The sequence below is a fragment of the Myxocyprinus asiaticus genome, chromosome 14, assembly GCF_019703515.2.
Source record: "Myxocyprinus asiaticus isolate MX2 ecotype Aquarium Trade chromosome 14, UBuf_Myxa_2, whole genome shotgun sequence".
NCBI lineage: Eukaryota > Metazoa > Chordata > Actinopteri > Cypriniformes > Catostomidae > Myxocyprinus > Myxocyprinus asiaticus.
The window spans coordinates 5,770,887-5,792,061 of NC_059357.1; the positions used below are offsets into that span (position 1 = coordinate 5,770,887).

The 21,175-nt window shown below is 36.3% G+C and overlaps 2 protein-coding genes across 4 annotated transcripts in view; one reads left to right on the forward strand and one right to left on the reverse strand.

Annotated features, from left to right (window-relative positions):
• LOC127451519 (dynein axonemal assembly factor 5-like) overlaps nt 1-13,635 on the reverse strand; it is a 28,260-nt gene extending 14,625 nt beyond the window's left edge. The window contains exons 1-6 of the mRNA XM_051716265.1: nt 12,954-13,635; nt 10,175-10,359; nt 9,803-9,927; nt 9,249-9,367; nt 8,753-8,985; nt 7,334-7,564 (exon numbers count right to left, since the gene is read on the reverse strand). Of these exons, the coding sequence (XP_051572225.1) occupies nt 7,334-7,564; nt 8,753-8,985; nt 9,249-9,367; nt 9,803-9,927; nt 10,175-10,359; nt 12,954-13,485 (1,425 nt within the window). The 5' untranslated portion in view covers nt 13,486-13,635. The remainder of the gene's footprint in view (nt 1-7,333; nt 7,565-8,752; nt 8,986-9,248; nt 9,368-9,802; nt 9,928-10,174; nt 10,360-12,953) is intronic.
• Nucleotides 13,636-15,182: 1,547 nt separating this feature from the next.
• LOC127451878 (cAMP-dependent protein kinase type I-beta regulatory subunit) overlaps nt 15,183-21,175 on the forward strand; it is a 98,413-nt gene continuing 92,420 nt past the window's right edge. The window contains exons 1-2 of one of the 3 annotated variants that reach the window (XM_051716912.1): nt 15,183-15,300; nt 16,870-17,063. In XM_051716912.1, the coding sequence (XP_051572872.1) occupies nt 16,887-17,063 (177 nt within the window). In that variant the 5' untranslated portion in view covers nt 15,183-15,300; nt 16,870-16,886. Of the gene's footprint in view, nt 15,301-15,588; nt 15,630-16,869; nt 17,064-21,175 lie in introns of those variants that run through there. The other 2 variants (XM_051716913.1, XM_051716911.1) reach the window with 2 other exon arrangements.

Sequence of the window (21,175 nt, forward strand, 5' to 3'; positions counted from 1 at the left end):
CTGCGACGTCTACTCCCATGATGCTTGGTGAATGACGCATTTGAGATCGTCTCCCACCACTCTCAAACTACTTTTATATTTTTATATATCTGAACATTTTGCAATGAACTTAAAGGAATATTCTGGGTTCAATACAAGTTAAGCTCAATCGACAGCATTTGTGGCATAATGCTGATTACAACAAAAAATGATTTCATCGTCCCTCCTTTTGTTTAAAAAAAAAAAAAGAAGCAGCATAAATCGAGGTTACAGTGAGGCACTTACAATGGAAGTGAATGGGGCCCAACTTTGGAGGGCTTAAAGGCAGAAATGTGAAGCTTAATAATCATCATTTTTACAATCATTTTAGGGTTCAAAACGTTAAGTTGTTATGGCAATTAAGTTGTAAAACTGGACATAACTTTACACAGAAAATGTAAGTGATTTTATCACACTAAAATCATGTTAACATGCATATTGTTTACGTCTTGTGACTACTTTTGAAACAGTATGTGAAATGCACAGTAAATATAGGACTTCTAATGTAAACCTTGTGCTATTGTACACATTAGGGTACATTGTTATTAGCAGCGTGGCGTTTCAAGCTAAATCACTCAAAAAAAAAAAAAAAAAAAAAGGCACATCAGATGAAACTAGAGACTATAATCTTTTGACTCAAACAGGTTTTAATAAAAAAGTTAATTAGGTTTCTTACCAGATGTAGTTTTGTTGGCGTTTCTCCCAAAGACAAACTCTGCTGTGATCAGCGCCATGTTGTTTTGTCACATGACTCTGTGCGTTGAAAGTTTAACCTTTTTATTGCCAACCCTGAGTTTTCTGAACTGAGATCAGTCTGTTTAAATTATGCGTTGTGCATTGCGAAGCTAAAATACAACATCCATGCATGTGTATGTGTACATACATGTGTGTGTGTGTGTGTGTGTGTGTGTGTGTGTGTGTGTGTGTGTGTGTGTGTGTGAGCAACTTAAATAACAAAAGTGATGAACTCACAGTTGAAATGAATGGGGCCCAATTTTGGAGTGCTTAATGTGAAGCTTAATAATCATCATTTTACAGTCATTTTAGGGTTTAAAATGTTAAGTTGTCATGGCATTAAAGTTGTAAAATTGGATATAACTGTACACAGAACATTTAAGTAAGTGATTTTATCACACTAACGTTAACGTTTATGAATTATGCCCCATATTTCCCCGTTCAAAAAATGAATGGGAAAAACCCCTCCGGAACCAAGATGGCTAAAAAGGTGGGCGGGCACTGTTGTGCTCTATATCTTGTTGATTTCTGAATGACCAGTTTTTGTAGCTTAGCTTTTATAAACAATCTAGGCTGGACTTTAAAAACAGCGCGAAATATCCTGCTTTACACAATATAAGCCATTTAAGCACTTTGTGGAAAACATCTATGAAAATAGACATAGGCTATCTTCATCTGTATATTATAACCTTCACATTTTCCTGCCGTTAACACCTGATTTTCTCCGAGATTTACGTTCCTGCTTACAGCCTCACCATAGCAACAGTGAAAACAGAACGCAGAGAGCAGGTGCGTCTCTTTTCCATGTCCTAAAGGCATCGCAAAGCTGTCCTGTGCCAGGACTAATTCATACACACCACACAAATAAATTATGTTAATCTCTGTCAAACATATCTTCAAAAGAAGAATACAGGCTTATTACTTATTATTTCCTACCCTTCTTCCTACATAACACTTTTTTTCTGATGATTTTGGATTTGGAGTTTAAAGTGTTCTACAACATCAACATCAAAGAACAGCCTGATGTCAGTGCTTAACAGTACAGGAAACACCAGAACATCTGTCTTTCTGCCTGCAAGCACCTCGGTTCTCTCGTGGAAAACAGGATTTTTCTTGTCCTTTTCAAATAAAAGAGTTTGATGTGCTATGTACTAGAGGTAGACCGATATATATCGGTTTTGCCAATTAATCGGCACCTATAACAGATTTCTGGAACTATCGGTTATCGGCAAAAATCCACACCGATAGTTTTTCCCCCATTGCGTCTGGTGCTGGAGCGGCTGGGAAGGGTCTGCTGTCATTATACAGTATGAGAGCGGCCTCTAGAGGTGAAATAAAAACTATAACTTCACTGATGCCTTGTGGTGTTTGTTTTGACACATGAGACTACACTCTGCATGGAGCAGAACACTTCAGATAAGGATTTAAAACATCAACAACGAAAAGGTATGTATACAGTACACGTCATATCATTAAAAAGTAATTAATTTGTTGACTAGATGCTGCATTAGTAGAGAACAGCAGTATGTTTGCCGACAAGGCTGAGAGGATGCTAACATTAAAGCTAACCTCAAGCGGTTAGAACAATGTGACAAAAATACACGCAAATCCTACCCAAATGTTTAAATGTCACGATTGTTACCATCTATTACCATCTATTTGCTTTAGTTTATATCCAGCTGGTTACGTTTATGCATTTGTTATCCAGCTAAGTTGCATATTTAAAGCTAGTGACGTGAGAAAGCAAATTAATATCTTCATGCAGCTGAGAGAAATGTGTAAACAAATCAGAAACGCATCTGATTTCAGTAAAATATTTTATCCTCACTGTAATACGATGACTTCAGATCAATCACATTCTTGCACTAAAAAAGGCTAGACACAGCACAACAAACAAAGTTCAACAGAAAGCAGGTGTCTGTCGAAATCATCTAAAAAACATCATCATCATCTAAAAAACAGCGCTCCTGTATGAGACGCTGAATAAACAAAAACAAGGGAAACAAAGACGTTCGTCTAGCTGGCGTTTACATAGAAAAACAAATGGATGGTTGCAAAAGCGTTCGGTGTGAACAGCCCCTTACAGTTAGTGGAGGTCTTTGGCCATTGCGTATTGCTCTCTTATAAGCATTTCTCAGATTAAGCAATGAGTTTAAATGCTTTGTCAGGAAAGATGTTCAACTTGGAAATGTGTGTCTCGAGATCCTCGTGTTCAGTACCAGTCTGTTGTGTTCTGTCTGTTTGAACAGCCCCTGGCCTGGGCTTATAGTCTGAGCCGCTTCACCACCAAGTTCAGCCGAATACCACTGATATCTGGGAATATTGCTATTTTACGTACAACTGTACTGAATAAATTACAATGTGGTATTTTGCTGTTATTATAAAGCTTGACTCTGGAGTAGTAGGAATCAGTGCAAGTGTAACACCATGTGAACTGTCTACTGAAGCGTTTTCCCCACTCATTTTACTTTTGACTTAACATTTGGGACCAACTAAAACTTTGTATATATTTATTTTATGCACATTGGTTGAAAATGAAATGCTCTTTTTTAACAGCCAGGATAGGAATGTTCTATGCAATAAAATAACAGTGTTGAATGGTTTATGTATTTATTGTGCCCTCTTGTGGACTAAGGAAACAACATCAATTTAAAAACCAGCTGACTTTAAAATTCGAATATTAGTTCATATACATTAATATTTATATATTTATTTTATTTTAAAAAGTACAATACATTTTCATGGTTCAGCCAGTTCTGTTTATTTTTGTAATAATGTTCGGCACTATTTTACTTTGAATGTTAATTTTTCATTCTGTACCAATTTTAAAAACTATTGGTTGATTAATCGGTTATCGGCAGGTACTGCACAACTTAGTTATTGGTATCGGTAAAATCCACTAGCAGTCGACATCTAACTGATATATCGGTTTTACTGATTAATCGGTGCCGATAGTTGCATTTTGGAACTATCGAAAACAGGATTTTCCTAGTTCTTTTCAAATAAAAGTTTGATGCACTATATACTAGAGGTAGAACGATATATCAGTGTTACCGATTAATCGGTGTTAATAGTTGCATTTTGGAAATACTGAACAGGATTTTCTTGTTCTTTTCAAATAAAAGAGCTAGATGTACTATGTATCAGAGGTAGACCGATACATAGTTCCAAAATGCAACTATCAGTTATTGGCAACTATGCCGATAGTTTTGTTTTATTCCTTAAATTTGGTACATAGCCTACTTAACTATACAGCACTGAAATGGAGCCAAGTCTCCGTCATTTCAAATTAAGAGTCTCCAGTGTGTTTCGGGCTTGTTTGTAGATAAAAGCCCTGTATTATGCACCAAATCTTCATTTTGCTGCTTATTATTGAGACTTTAGTTGCACAATAAACTGCATCTGAGATTGTATTCATTTTGGACTCTTGTAGCCTCTGTGTCTGTGCCTGTCATAGTTAGAAAAGACTAAGAACATTTTTTGACATTCTATAAAATGTTTTTAAAAACTATTGGCTGATTAATCGATTATCAGCCTTTTCTTATCGGCCATCTTAGTTATCGGTATCGGCGAAATCCACTATCAGTCAAATTCTACTATGTACACATACTGTAAAATTCACATCATAAAGTTTCCCAATCCACACACTATTTCTGAAAACTAAACTGGTAAACAAAAACCTGGTTTGGTCTGCCCTGATGAAGGACGCCTGTACGCAGAGGTTAGCCAATCATAACATATGTCCTTCAAATATACCACAGAAGTCTTAAAGATGAGCTAATAATGGCAAAATCGTTATATTTGGGATAACTATCCATTTAAATATTTATCGCTCTTCTCAGTTCTCTATGGGACAGTCAGAGGTCTTGCTACATCTGTGACAGACCGCTTAACTTTGAATGATTACTCTTGTTGGAATGTGCTATTCCAATCTGTCTGTCACTATCTCTGAGCCAATGCTTTTGAAAAGCACATTATTTAAAGGAAGGAAAACTTCTGGCGGGCGGACAAGAGAAAAGATTTTGAGAGGCTGATGTTAAGTCAAAGATGGGACGAGTACAGCTGGACCAAACTGCTTCTGAGTGCCGAATAAACGGGGTGTTGCAGGATTGTTGCAGACAAAGGGGATCAGGGTGAAATAAGCCATTTTTTTCAGTGATTTTTATTACATTACAGAGGAAATTCCTGCAAACCCCACAGGGGTGGAGACTTGGCACAAAAGAGTTGGTAAACTTTTTTATATCAAAGCGAGCCTAATGTGGGTTGAAAGAAAACAAGGGCTTGACTCTTGGGTCTGGGTGGAATTTTTCCACTCGGTCTGAGCGAAGCGACAAAGATATGTTCTGACACATCTGAAACATGAGAATGTGTGTGTGTGTGTGTGTGTGAAGGGCTGGAAATATGTAATAAAAGACATTTTAGGAAAACTGAGTTTGAAATGTTCAAAAGGAAAATAAAACATTGTTTTTTGGGTGTTTGCCAGGGGATTGTTATGTGGCTACTAAGGTGTTCTGAATGTTTTATAACATGTTACAATGCAGTTGCTTGGGTATTCTGTGTGGTTTCTGAGGCATAGTTAGGAGGTTGCTTACTGGAGCAAGTAAAAAAAAAAGAGCCCATCCCCAAGTCTCTATGATATTCACGTCCTAAGATATAGCTCTGGTCGTCCTTCAATGTAAGTCTATTGCATTTTTACTTATTTTTTTGCCCATTTTATCATCCATCAGGCAAAAAATCGTGAGCCTGACTGCTTAGAAAATAATAAAAGATTTCTCCTCAAGCCACTTGATTTGAGGTATCATTCATGTCTGAAACACAAACATTGAAGACAAAGCTCAAACCCTAAAACAGGAGCAGTAGTATTTTTATATTTTATATTTTTTGCCCTTGCTGATGACTGTGGTAGCAGTTATTTTTAATCCAAAGAGGAAGAACAATAGTATGGAATGTCAACTTTGTCAAACTGATGCAAGAATAGGGAACAAGAGATAGACCGATATATCGGTTTTACCGATTAATCAGTGTCGATAGTTGTTTTTTGGAACTTGTTTTTTGGCAAAAATCAATGCCGATAGTTGTCGATTTACTCATTTTATTTTTTATCCCTCCATGTTCCTTTGTGGCCAGCGCTGGAGAAGTCTACAATTAAAACATATTCATCCATATTTTTATCCTCACTTCAATGCATTTTTTGTTATTTTGATTAGATAATCAAGTGTTATAAACTGAAGCGAAGGCATGCAATGAAAAATGCGACTATATAGAAATGTGCCCCGTCAGCACATACATCGTATCTCCAACTGCAAATTTTGTGAATAATAATAAATCTTATTACTGATTAAAACTCATCTGGTGAAATATATATATAAAAAACCCTTAATCTGATGAATGCATTGTATTGTGCTCTAAAAAGCATAATTTAGTTCATACTTAATATAAAGCATTGTAAAAGTGCCAAGTCTCCATCATTCAAAATAAGAGTCCCTGGCGTGTTTCTGATTTGTTTATAGTTAAAAGTCCCGCATTATGCACCAAATGTTTTAACATTCTGTAAATCCGATTAGTAGGTTATTGTTGTTTTCCACCACCTCAGTTGTCGATATTGGCAAAATCCACTATCGGTCAACCTCTATAGGGTACTTTCACATATCTTAATAACCTCTGTAGGGTTATTTTACATATCACATGAAGCTGTCGATCTAACGCGTTAATTCAATGCGATTACTTACATAAAACATAACACGTTAAAAAATTAATGCATTTATTCATGCCATCATAATAAGGAATTTTCCTACCAAACAGAGCAATTCAAGCTTGAAGTGCCACCTGTGTGAGTCTAAGTCATCAGGGGGCAGCAAGCGCTGCTCCAGCTGTACAGGCAATGCGCAGCTGTACAGACAACAAACCGAGGAGCTCTTAAATACTGAAATACCGAAAATACTGTCGACGGAGCACAACAGAACGCAGGGTTCTCGAGACATGTTTTTTATACATTTCAGACTACATTTAACTTGTAACAGTGTCTTAAAAATGCCAGTGTTTATGGCAAGAGACACTGAAAACCAGTGAAACACCACACAACCACAGTAAGACATTACAAAAGTGCATGTGTACAGATGGAACGCAAGAACGCATCCTTTGAGAAGATCTCTTATGTCTACCTCAAACAGACGGATAAACTCAACTATAAAATGGACTACCGAGGACTGTAGGCATTAGCTTATGTTCAATTATATGGAAATAAAACAAACAATATACTGACTTCTAAAGCCACTTTTTGTATTGCCTTATAAATGCGTTACTCATCTGCCACAATATTGTAATGTCTTTGAATTATCTGAATTATTATATTTATTGCATATTATATTTATAAATATTATGATTATTATTTATTGAATTATCTTTATTTGGGGGCCTTTTCAGCTAATTTTGATATGCGGTTAATTCAATTTATTAATCGGCATATCATTTTTTATTTGACTAAATAAACTAATCAGTTGACATCCCTAATATCAATATGCATATTCACCACTCAAACACGACTTGCAATATTTAGTAAGGTCAAAGTCACCCTTCTCACCTGATGGGACCCCTGACAGACTTCAGGGTGTGCAAGTGTATCTCCAATCTGTACCAGATGGGGGCACAGTGCTTCCCTTGAGCTCCCCTTCAATACAGCCCCCAGAACCATGAGAGGAGCCCAGGGAGAAGACGACGAACAGGAAGTGGAGTCTTCAACATGAGGCAGTAGTAACTTGAGGTAAACTTCTGGACTGACAAACGCTCCCAAGAGCTTCGCCGACTCCAAACACTTTCAGAGAAAGAGAGAGAAATCCATTAAGATTTACACAAATATTTTATCTTCTGAAAGATGCATTCCTGAGTTATGGATTTTAAAGGGATTGTTCAACCAAAATGACAATTCTGTCACCCATTTACACTTATCAGTAGAGAACCCTGTTCCATCTGTTCATCAAATGTGAAACTCCCAGTTTTTTTTTTTTTTTTAAAGAAATGTAATAACACTATATTCACTAAAGTAAAAACATCAAAGTTATGCATTTCTTTTGGGATTTTATGGTATTTCTGACCTTATTGACCTCTAAATTAGTCCATTACGCCATTTATTTTCATATAACATTAGTACATTTTATGTTAACTTTGCTAAAATCCTTTATTTCAGTAAACTGAAAGACTGTCAAAACATCAAAATATGTCATGTACTGGGGGTCTCTGGTGACATCTGCTGGAATAAAAATAATAATTACATGAAATGACAACTATGGCCAGTAGATGGCTTCAGTGTTCCAAGCATTGGCTGATCTCTATAAGCCAATGTTGTAACAAACTTAATTTCTAGATATTATCACAAGTTTTGCACTGGACATATATTTAGACATTATAAAAGTCAATTATTTGCAAACTTGTAGCATTTTGTAAACATTTTTGTTGAAGGGTGAGATTTTGCAAAGATGCCACAATATGCTTACAGTCAAACCTGATCATGGTGTGCAGCACCCACAACTAAGCGTAAACTTTCTCACGGTGGGGTCAGACTAAGACTTTAAGTTGACCTTTTTAAAAAAAGTGTGTGTGTTCTGCATTGTGGCTTAAAAAAAAAAATGCTCTGTTATAGTGTCACCCATTCATTTCTTTGCGTGTGTGCATGTGTTTGTGTGTATATGTGTGTGTATGTACAGTATGTGTGTGTTTTTTGTATTGTGGATGTTTTATAGGCTCACCCCTTCATTTATGTGTGTGTGTGTGTTCTGCATTGTGTCTGATTTATAGATTTTTATATGACAAATAAAAAAAATTGCTCTGTGTTATAGTCTCACCCATTTATTTCCAATGTCGGGTCAAATTTGAACCAAACAGAATGAGTGGGGGGTTCTGTTTGATTAAACCACCAAGGCTTATCGGATCTAGTCTAATTAAGGGTGATTAAGGGTGATTAAGGGTTAAAGAACATAAGACCAGTAAATGGCTGATCTATTACCTGTGTTCTGACATCATTCTCAGTATCTGCACAAGTGTGGTACAGCACCGTGAGCAGCAATTGCAGGTGTTGCGTACAATGATCTTCAGCATGCAGCAGAAGAACACGCAATAACTGGGCGGTCTTCACTCGTGTCTGCACTAACCAGTCACAAATGTCCCGGCTAACTGCAGGAAGCAGCTTAGACAGGTTCCTTACCACCAGCTCCCTGCAGCCAAGCCCAGGACGCTCACCTGGAAGAAAGAAATGAGACGTGAAAACTGAATGAACTGGAATTCAATGGAGAATTCTAGCATCTGCTAGACAAAGAAGCTCCTTCCTAGTTACACTGAGATACTTGATCAAACTCTGTTGGGGTGGGGTATATATCCACTTATTTAAAAAAAAAATTGTGCCTCAAATATCATTTTAGGGGGTCTAGTCCAGAGTTTGAATATCTAATGTACACTATGATGATGACATGAAAATCAGTAAACAAGGTCAAGGTCAGACTCACCTCCAGATGTGTAGAGGGTGGGTGCAGGCAGGAGGAAGTCCATCTTATCTTTCAGATCATCCTCATTTTCCTTCTCCCATTGAGCTCCAACCTGCTTCCACAAGTCCTCAGCAATGGTCCTGGACAATCAAATTATTAAGAATCAAAGAAATGTGCACAACCAAAGAGTAGCAATTAACAAACAAATAAATCGATAGTTATTAAAGGTACACTTTGGAACTTTTGGGCTCTCCATTGACATCTGTGGTTGAAATGTACAACTGCAAGTTACTTGCGCAGGAACATTATTAATGGTGGTTACAGCAAGGCTACTGGCCCCATTCACTTCCATTGTAAGTGCCGTACTGTAACCGCAAATTTAGTTGAAAACAATCAATTATTGGAGTATTTTACTATGTTGAAGAATGTGATAAAATATCCTAAAACTCTCCAAATTTTACAAAAAGTGCAGGAAAACAACTTCAGATGGCTACAGCACTGATTGGAGATGGTTAAGCTTCCATCAGAGCTTGAAGAGAAGGACATAAAGTGAGGCCTTTTTTGTGTGTTTTCACCTGAGTTCAGGGATGTCGTCACTGAGGCTGCTCAGCAGTAGTGGGATGAGTTTGTGGAAGAAGGAATATCTGTCTGGCAGGTGGAGAAGCCAATTACCCACAACTACAGTAACAATCTTCCTCACCTGAACAGAACAGCATAAAACATTTAATAATCCTATATGAATAAAAATAAAAAAAAACTCTATTTGCCTGTTAAAACAGAGTGTGTGTTCTACATTGAGCAAAAGAGGAAAAAGTACAGAATAAATGTCATTTATAATGTGATAAAATACAATTTCTTTATCAGTCAATCGAGAGCCTTCATTTAGTTGATTTAGATGGTTTTTATAGATTTTTCAATAAAACAAGGCTGAGCAGATGCCAGCTTACCCGTGGCGAGTCGTCAAACAATCTCTGTGCCAAGTGGGACAAAACATCATCCACGTTCTTTCCTGCGCTGTACTGAATGACAGCACCGATGGCCTGTGTGGCTGAAACTCTCACCTGTGATTGCTGGTGGGAGATAGTTTGCAACAGTGGCTTCAGAAGACTCTCAGCCTGCATGTGAAAATGTTCTGGACAAATACAAACAAACAAAGAAACGAACAGATCAAATATCTAGGTAGATATTACAGGTAAAGAAATAGAAAAGGAATCTTGTACAGCACTATCTCTCTGTCCATTCTATGATTGTCCAATCATATGATTGATTGATTATTTCAACATCCTCATAATTTATTTAATTTAATAATTTCATTTAGTGATTTTAGAGGCATCGACGCTTAGCATGAGTAAATTAAAACGTATTACTTAAAAGAAAAGCTTTTAATCGATTGTTTTATTTTTTTTATATTTAGCTATATTATTAAAAGAATTCTTTTGATATATATGTTTATAGTGTGTACAATTTATTCTTTGTTTTTTCCTTCTTTATCTTTTTTATTTCTATATCTTGTTCTTTCGTTGAGAAAGTGCCTTAAGAAGCTACCATTAAATGTGCTCTACAAAAATAAAGTTTATTATTATAAATTAATTAATTTTTTTAATTACTTATTTTTCAATTATGATATATTTGCACAATTTGAACTTTAAAGACATGTTGGGACTTTCATTCTACATGATGTTCATTGTATTTGTGCAATTGTTATGTGTTGTTCTGTGTTTGCTTTTGTGAGAAGACAAAGAAATTTCCCCATTAGTGGACAATATCAATCTATTATGTCATGTTGGGGTTTAGGGCATCATTCTGTCCCTATTAACATGACAACCAACAACACATGTAATACCAATAGCTGGTTTGCCGAAGAACCTGCTTAATAACCATAAAATAGATAGATGGATGGATACATGAAAAAGACAGACAGACAGAGATAGACAGATAGATAAAAAAGACAGACAGATGGATGATAGATAGATAGATAGATAGATAGATAGATAGATAGATGAAATAGACAGATGAAAACAGACAGACAGACAGATAGATGAAAAAGACAGAAAGACAGACAGACAGATAGATAGATGAAAAAGAAAGACAGACAGATAGATAGATAGATAGATAGATAGATGAAAAAGACAGACAGGCAGACATATAGACAGACAGATAGATAAAAAGACAGACAGACAGATAGATAGATAGATAGATCAAAAAGACAGACAGATGGATAGATGAAAAAGACAGACAGACAGACAGATAGATGAAAAAGACAGACAGATAGATCAAAAAGACAGACAGACAGACAGACAGATAGATGAAAAAGACAGACAGATAGATAGATAGATAGATAGATAGATAGATAGATGAAAAAGACAGACAGGCAGATAGATAAATAAATAGATGAAAAAGACAGTCAGACAGATGAAAAAGACAGACAGACAGATGGATAGATAGATGAAAAAGACAGACAGGCAGACATACAGACAGACAAATAGATAAAAAGACAGACAGATAGATAGATAGATAAATAGATGAAAAAGACAGTCAGACAGATAGATAGATGAAAAAGACAGACAGACAGATAGACAGAGAGACAGACAGACAGATAGATAGAAAAGACAAACAGATGGATGATAGATAGACAGACAGATAGACAGACGGATGATTTAGATAGATAGATAGATAGATAGATAAAAAAGAAAGACAGATGGATGATAGATAGATAGATAGATATAAAAGACAAACAGATGGATGATAGATAGACAGACAGATAGACAGACAGATGATTTAGATAGATAGATAGATAAAAAGACAGACAGATGGATGATAGATAGATAGATAGATAGATAGATAGAAAAGACAAACAGATGGATGATAGATAGATAGAAAAGACAAACAGATAGATGATAGACAGACAGATAGACAGACAGATGATTTAGATAGATAGATAGATAAAAAGACAGACAGATGGATGATAGATAGATAGATAGATAGAAAGACAAACAGATGGATGATAGATAGATAGATAGATGGATGGATGGATAGATGAAAAAGACAAATAGGCAGACAGGCAGATAGATAAAAAACAGAGAGACAGATAGATAGATAGACAGATAGATAGATAGATAGATAGATGAAAAAGATAGACAGACAGATAGATGATAGATAGATAAGACTGACAGACAGACAGATAGATAAAAAAGACAGATGACAGATAGATAGAGATAGATAGATAGATGAAAAAGACAGACTGGCAGACAGACAGACAAACAAACAGATATATAGATGAAAAAGACAGACAGACAGACAGATAGATGTATGTATGTATGTATGATGGATGAAAAAGACAGACAGGCAGACAGACAGACAGACAGACAGACAGACAGACAGATAGATAGATGAAACAGATAGACAGACAGACAGATGAAATATAGTTAATTTGACATGGAATAAACCAGACTGTTTTGGCAAAAAACAATAAGTGAGAGGAATAAATAAATAAATATCTTTGCAGTCATGTTGAGGTTTAGGCCATCATTCTGTGCCTATCACCATGACAACCAATAACACAGTAACAACAAAGGCTGTTTAATTGTATTATAATCAATCTTAGCTAACCAGATACTCAACCTTAATAATAAAAATATCCTGTGAAAGTGTAACATAACGTATTTTGCATTTATACACTCATTACACTCTCTCAAACACTACTATACACTCAAGCACACCGCTTACCCGGCACACACATGGCAAAACTGACGGTACATTTACAGCTCTCTTTCTTAACCTCAGGGAAGGGATCTATTATAGTCCTCTGCAGTATCTTCATCATGTCATCCAGGTACGGCGCTAGATGTTTTCCACACACCTCCACCACCAGAGACAGCATCTCCACCAGAGCAAGTCTCAGCTCTTCCGCGGGCTCCAGGATGTCCTTCCCCCCGAGTCTCTGCGCCAGAGCGGGCATGAGATAGGGCAGACAGTTCTCCGGTGTTGGGACAGATCGGATGAACCCTGTGATGATCTGAATGCTTGTCTCTCTGCATGTTTCCGCAGGATCTGATAGACATTTCAGCAGCGATTTCATCAAAGAGTCGAAAACCTCCTGCAGCGTGCCGCTGGAAAGATTCTTCTCGATTGTTTCTCTTTTAATCGCATCTAAAGCTCGTTTTCTTGCGCTTTTGTTGTCCTCGTTTAAACAGTTTAAGTGTCGGGCAAGAGATTTTAAAACATCCGTAGCCGCTCGATCTTCACTGGCGGTCGCCATTGCTGGTTACACACGTGTGTTGATGTTGTGGTTGGAGACTGGTTGTCATGGTGACTGTTGCTAATACGACGTTTATTACGACAGCCCTGATCGCTTTACGGCTGATGTATAGCCTATTCAAAATAATGAAACTTTATTGTAGTTCCTAATAAGGTCAGATTTTTCACATACAACAAAAAGTGTGTGTGTGTTTTTTTTTTAATGAGAACAATTAAAACTGTACAAACAAGAGATCATATTACAATTGTTTTTATTTTATTTATAAAACAAAAATATCAGGGGTTGCCTATAGGGGAAAAATTATATGAATGTGAAGCAACAAAAAATGACATTAAAATAAATAGTGTACATAGTAAACAGTTGCATAGTTCGTATTGCTTTCATATTTTTACTTTTAGATATTGTTTCTAAATATATTTTAATTTTAAATAGTTCAAATACAGGTATTTCTTTAGTCCTTAAAGGTGCACTCAGAATTTTATTGTTTTTCTCATTAAAAAAGTTGAACTCCTAAAGACATGAATTGTAATTTTACAATATATGTAGGAAACCACTCAACTTTATAAAAGCTGTTTTATTCTACATGGAAAGGGTCCGCACATGGGGGCTGCCATGTTAGGATCACATGACCAGCTGAATACTACTTGCTTAATCTCAGTAACTGTCCTGTTATTTGACACTTTCACTCATTGATTAAAGTAATCATGACTGACTGTAAGCACTACATTTCTACAATGGCATCTGAAACTGAAAACTATTGATTTTAAATGATGCTGCATCCAAGCTGCTAGGTGTCAGTGTAAGTCCATGATGACACAAAGACAAAAGTTACTGAGAGCACCTTTAACTTTATGTATTAAATAAAGTTTCATTAAGCAAAGAAAAATATATACAAAAGACAAAAGGCCTTGTCATTTCATAAACATTTTAAAAGCAATGCATATATCAGTTTACAGTTTTAAAAACTTCTATGTCAGTCTATGAATATGTCTAGGCCTAAGAACAACAGAAAAAAGGTTTTGCACTTATGTGAAATATGTAACTGATCACAAAAGAAAAATCATCCGCACTATAAAAAAAAAAAAAAAAATCTTTTTTTTTTTCTCACCAGTCAGGGGGAAAATATTTAACTAATATAATGCTACAATTAATTATGTGTATGTTAAACAATCCTATACTTTTAACAAATAAAAACAGGACATTTTCAAAACGCAAATCAAAAACAATTTGTAGCATGATGAAAAAAATAAATAAAAAAATATATATATTACTGTACATTAATTTTACACTTCATTAAATTGGTTCAATTTCCAATATTTTTTTTTTTGTATTTGACAGTCTGCAAAGCATATCCCCGTTGCAATGGCTGCAGACATGAATAATTCAAGTAAAATCTGCGTATGATCACTCAGTCATGCACTTTTGATGTTTGTTTTCATAACTACTCCGCATTAAAAATCTGACATAAGCACAGCATCCATATTCATGTATTCCAGTCACAGAAACGCTTTGTTTACAGAGGTTAGATCAGATATATGTGATCTATCAGCATGTGAATGTACGCTGGCTGAACCACAAACCCACAATGACGCGCGAGAGAATGACCAATAATGTAAACAACGCATGCATCAAAATCACCAGCCCAAATCAACACGATCTAAATAACTGATGGATTGTATTTGATAAAACCTGTATTTTATAGCAGGTTATTCATGTTAATATCCAATCGGGAGACGGATTGACGTCACAGCGCTCGCGAGCAGCAGGAGGACCAAACAAGCAGCAACATCCCTGAGCGCGCGCCCAGCATCTCCGGTAAGATAAACCGTCTTTACACACTATGAGATATATGACTGTATTATGCACTATATACGGACAGATGTGATCGTTTAGATATTAAAACACTAATATATATTTGGAACACGCTTGGGGTTTTATCTCGAAGCCAATAATATATTATAAAGGCGTAAACAGGTGAAGACAGAGAATGACGCTCGAGCGCGTTGGTCAAATACACCGAAGGTTTCTGGTTCACGATTGATTTTTCGCGTTTTTGTAAATTTAAAGGTTGAGATTGCGGGTTAAATCGTGTAATGCCGATGAGTTTTTGGATATTTGATCCGAATAAATGTCGGAAATTAAATGTAATGTAACCGAATGTAAGTATGGCCTAAGTTATCACCATGAAACAGTCATACTGTAATGTTTAGTATGGAAAATTACAAGTAGTATATTGTATGAAAATAGACAGACAGATAGATAGACAGACAGACAGATAGGTATCCTGAGAGACAGAAATATATGACAGACAGACAGACAGATAGATAGACAGACAGACAGATAGGTAGATAGACAGATAGATAGATAGACAGACAGACAGATATATCGATATATAGATTGATTGATTAATTGATAGATAGATAGCCTGAGAGACAAAAAGACGTGCTAGACAGATAGACAGACAGACAGATAGGTAGATAGATAGACTGATTGATTGATAGATAGATAGCCTGAGAGACAGAAATGCATGACAGACAGACAGAGAGATAGACAGACAGACAGATAGATAGATAGATAGATAGATAGATAGATAGATAGATAGATAGCCTGAGAGACAGACAGATAGATAGATAGACAGACAGATAGATAGACAGACAGATATATCGATATATAGATAGATAGATTGATTGATTGATATAGATAGATAGCCTGAGAGACAAAAAGACGTGCTAGACAGACAGACAGATAGATAGACAGACAGATATATAGATATATAGATTGATTGATTAATTGATCGATAGATAGCCTGAGAGACAAAAATACGTGCTAGACAGATAGATAGACAGACAGACAGATAGATAGATAGACAGATAGATAGACTGAGTCAAAAAGACATGACAGACAGACAGACAAATAGATAGACAGATGGATGGATGGATGAAAAAGACAGACAGATAGATGGATAGACTGAGACAAAAAGACATGACAGACAGATAGATAGATGGATGGATGAAAAAGACAGACAGATAGACAGACAGATAGATAGATAGATAGATAGTCTGAGACAAAAAGACATGACAGACAGATAGACAGACAGACAGATAGACAGACAGACAGAGGATAGTCAGACAGACAGACAGATAGATTGATAGATAGATAGACAGGCAGACAGACAGATAGATAGATGACAGACAGACAGATAGATAGATAGACAGACAGATAGATAGGTAGACAGAGAGACAGACAGACAGATAGATAGAATGTACATACTACAGTGCATTTTAATAGTTTAATATAGAAGCTGACTACATTTAAAAATACTCAGTCTTAAGAAAGCATTTCTTTCCTCATTGTAACCCCCTCCCTTGCTCTCTTCTCCTCTAGCAGTGATAAAAGATAAGATGGCCACCTCCTCCTCATCCAATCTAGAAGAAGACGAAAGTCTAAAAGGCTGCGAGGTTTTTGTGCAGAAACACAACATACAGCAAATCCTGAAAGAGTGCATCGTCAACCTGTGCATCGCAAAGCCCGAGCGGCCCATGAAGTTCCTGCGGGAACATTTTGAGAAGCTGGAGAAGGTGTGTTACTCTGGTTATATTGGTTCTGCTTTTGATCTGTAGTAAGTTCTATTTGTATAGGATATGAATTGGATCAAAAAGGGTGATAGTTTGGGATCTTGGCTGCTGGCGCTAAGGATGCACATGCTATAAACACACTATGTTATATTGGCAATGACTGCATTCAGAGTCATTAGAAGTCCATTATCAAACTGTCATTGCGTTGGGTTTGATGCTTTTTATTTATTGACTACTTATTAGCTATATAATTGCCAAGTGCACCTCGATAGCAAGAAGGAAGAAGAATTATAATCTTAGAACTAAATGCAGGATGCAATGAGATACCATAAAGGTATCTGACTTTCTTCCATGGAACACAAAAGGAGATATCTTGTAGAATGATAGCCTTGGTCAACTTTCAAGTCCATTGAATGGGAAACAAATGCAATGAAAGTGAATGCTGACTGAGGCTATCATCCTGCCTAAACTACTCTTTTGGGTTCGTTGAAAGAAAGAAAGAAATACGGCTTATTCGAACAATATGATGGTGAGTGAATGATGACAGAATTGTCATATTTGGGCAAATTAACCCTTTAATATTCCTCAATTGTTTCCTCTGATTGCGAAAATAAATGTACGCAGTTGAAATAAACACTTGGCACTTTATTAAGATCTGTGGAAAATCTATTAAGTTCATTTGCCGGTGTTACAATTGCATTTTAGATTTAGTTTAACAACAGAATTAAATGGCTTTTAAAACTCACTTGCACTGCTAGGTGAAACAACATTTTAGACACATAATGTCTAGTACTTTTGAGGAAGAATTATTTAAATGCATTTGCATTTACTGCTCTTAGCAGTCTCTTGCCAATTGAGAAGATAATTTCAGAAAAAGTCAAAAAGTCAGTACTTGTGCAATGGTAAGATTGATTCAGTTACCGCTATGACTGTTGTTTAGTTGTTTTCGATTCTCTAAAATGAGCCAGCTCATAGAATCATTTGTTCGGGACCGTACTACACACCGTACACGTCTTTAAATAACTTAAAAGAACTGGCTAATAAGAGGCATTTATTTGGGATTCGGACTACACTGGTTGCGCTGTTTGCTTTTGATACACTAAAAAGAACTGGCTGATAAGAGTAATTTGTTTGGGAATCGGACTACACTGGAGGTGCTGTATGTTTTTTGATTCACTAAAAGAATCAGCTTTTAAGAGTAACTTGTTTGGGAATAGACCCTTTTCACAGACTTGTTACGGCACGTTTCCGCCTTCTTTAACAACATATATATATTTCCAATTTTAAAAATATTTAGTGTACATTTAAAAGATAGTACTTTGTATTGTATTACCCTGGAATACGTTTTAAAGAAATCAGTTACCATAGCTACGATGAGGCTTCTAACACAGCTGCTGAGGGACTGACAGATAATTTGGCCCGTTTCTCTCTTCTTACTGCTGTTATCCAGCACTGTATTTTTGTATCTTCTTTTGCAAAGCTGTGAAAGCGTAATCATTGATTTTTTCTTTGCTGTTGGAGCAAACAGGTAAGAAAAGATTTAATTTGCTGTGGTCCCCCATTCACCGCCATTGAAGTTTAACCAACTTCCGCTTCGTGAACACAGACGTGTGAAAAGGGTCCACTGGACTACACTGGATGTCAAAGTCAAAATATACTTTATTGTCCCCAGAGGGAAATTTGGTGTGGACTCCATGCAGCTACATTATACTGTACTTCTATGTTTACACACAATACAGCACATACACAAAATATAATGCGCACTGATACAGGCACAAATGAATTATTGAACCTGTGCTGTATGTTTTTGATTCACTAAAAAGAACCGGTTCATTAGAATAATTTATTTGGGAATCAGACTACTCTGATCATGCTGTATGTTTTTGATTTACTAAAAAGAACTGGCTCATAAGACTATTTTATCTAGGAATTGTACTACAATGGTTGCGCTTTATGTTGCGTGCTATAGATTCAAAAGAACAAGTTCATAAGAGTAATTTGTTTAGGAATCAGACTACACTGGTCACGCTGTATGTTGATTCACAAAAAAAAAAAAAAAACGGCACATATTAGTCATTTTTTTGGGAATCGGACTACACTGAACACACTGTATTTTTTTGATTCATTAAAAAGAACAAGTTCATTGAGCCATTAATTTTTGAATCCAACAATACTGGTCATGCTGTATGTTTTTGATTCACTAAAAAGCACCAGCTCATAAGAGTCATTTATTTGGGAATCAAACTAAACTGATCATGCTGTATGTTTTTGATTCCCTAAAAAGAACGGACTCATTAGAGTCATTTGTTTGGGAATCAGACTACACTGCTCACACTATATGTTTTTGATTCACAAAAAAGGACCGGTTCATTAGAGTCATTCTTTTGGGAATCAGTCTACACAGGTCATGCTGTATGTTTTTGATTCACTAAAAAGAACCGGTTCATTAGAGTCATTCTTTTAGGAATCGGACAGCACTGAATGCACTGTATGTTTTTGATTCACAAAAAAGAACCGGTTCATTAAGAGTCATTCTTTTGGGAATCAGTCTACACAGGTCATGCTGTATGTTTTTGGTTCACTAAAAAGTACCGGCTCATATGAGTCATTCTTTTAGGAATCGGACTGCACTGAACGCACTGTATGTTTTTGATTCACAAAAAAGAACCGGTTCATTAGAGTCATTCTTTTGGGAATCAGACTACACAGGTCATGCTGTATGTTTTTGGTTCACTAAAAAGTACCGGCTCATATGAGTCATTTTTTTAGGAATTGGACTACACTAGACACAGTGTATTCTTTTGATTAATTAAAAAGAACCAGTTCACTAGAGTCATTCGTTCAGGATTCAGACTGCACTGGATGTGCTGTGTGTCTCACGCTGTAGATTCAGTTGAGAGGATGCGCTGCTGCTGAATTATGCTGCAGGAAATACTGTCTGAGAATGTAAGTATGGTGTTCTGTCCACATCAGTAAAATTGCACAGTATTTTTTTATTTATTTAATGGTTCTCCGTTCCCAACCCTATTTCTTATTTTTGATTAAAGTCTAGTTTTAGAACTAGAATCAAAATAAAATCCTCTTGTAAAGTTCTCGTGTATAGATAATTAGGAGAGGAGACACAGTTACTGATGCGTTTTAATGTAGTAGCACAAGATCCTCAGATTCCTTGTACAGATCCTGTGAACATCACAGCAGTCATTTGTTTTGCTGGAGGTGCCAGTGACATGTGATCATGTGTCAAGGAACAACAGGCTTTTCATTGGGATATTGCGGAGCTATTGTTGGTATAGGTAGAGAATCACACCACCGATGGGACTGTATATTCATAAGACACGATTATGATGTGATACACAGCACAAGATGTCTGCAAAAGGAACATCTGTTTTTGTCTCCTGCTCATGATGTGTTCAAAGATAGTGTGTGTTTGTAGGGTATTTAGTGTCATAGTAGACTTCTGATTGACCCGCTGGGTGTGCGATGTTTGCTGACCCAGTTACAGTTTAGTCTTGGATTGGTTTTAAAGGCTAACACACTGAACTACTTTTATTCTTACTCTGTCTCAGTTTGTGTAACACTTTCTGTACATCAAGACAGACACAAACCCAGTGTTTGTTTTCAAATCTGGATGTGTATGTGTAAAATGTGCCGGATTAAAATCATTATGTAAGGCAATCTATGGTGGGTCTCCAGTTATATTCTGTGAGTATCTGTCAGCATCAGGTTTCCTCAGTACATAAGTGAGCGAGTTGGATGTTAATTGGCAAATCGTCTCATGTGTTCTGATTTCACTGGTGTATTACACTCGTGTGTTATTTCACACACAGGTCTGTTGATGGCTGTCTGTAGCTGTAGACTCTGTGTGTTTGTGTAATGTCCCCAGCTGTTCCTTTGCATCTTCCTGCCTTCACTGTGGTATTTGTGCTTTGAAATATTTCAGAGGGAGACATTTATGCCATTTTTTTTATACAATATGATCACCTTATCTTTATGTCAGAGAATGAAAAAGGATAGAACTTTAATTATGGAACTAACAGACTGATAAACAGTAAGTATAAGTTATATTATCTCTGGCCACGTCCACACTAATACATTTTTTTTTGAAAAAGCATCTT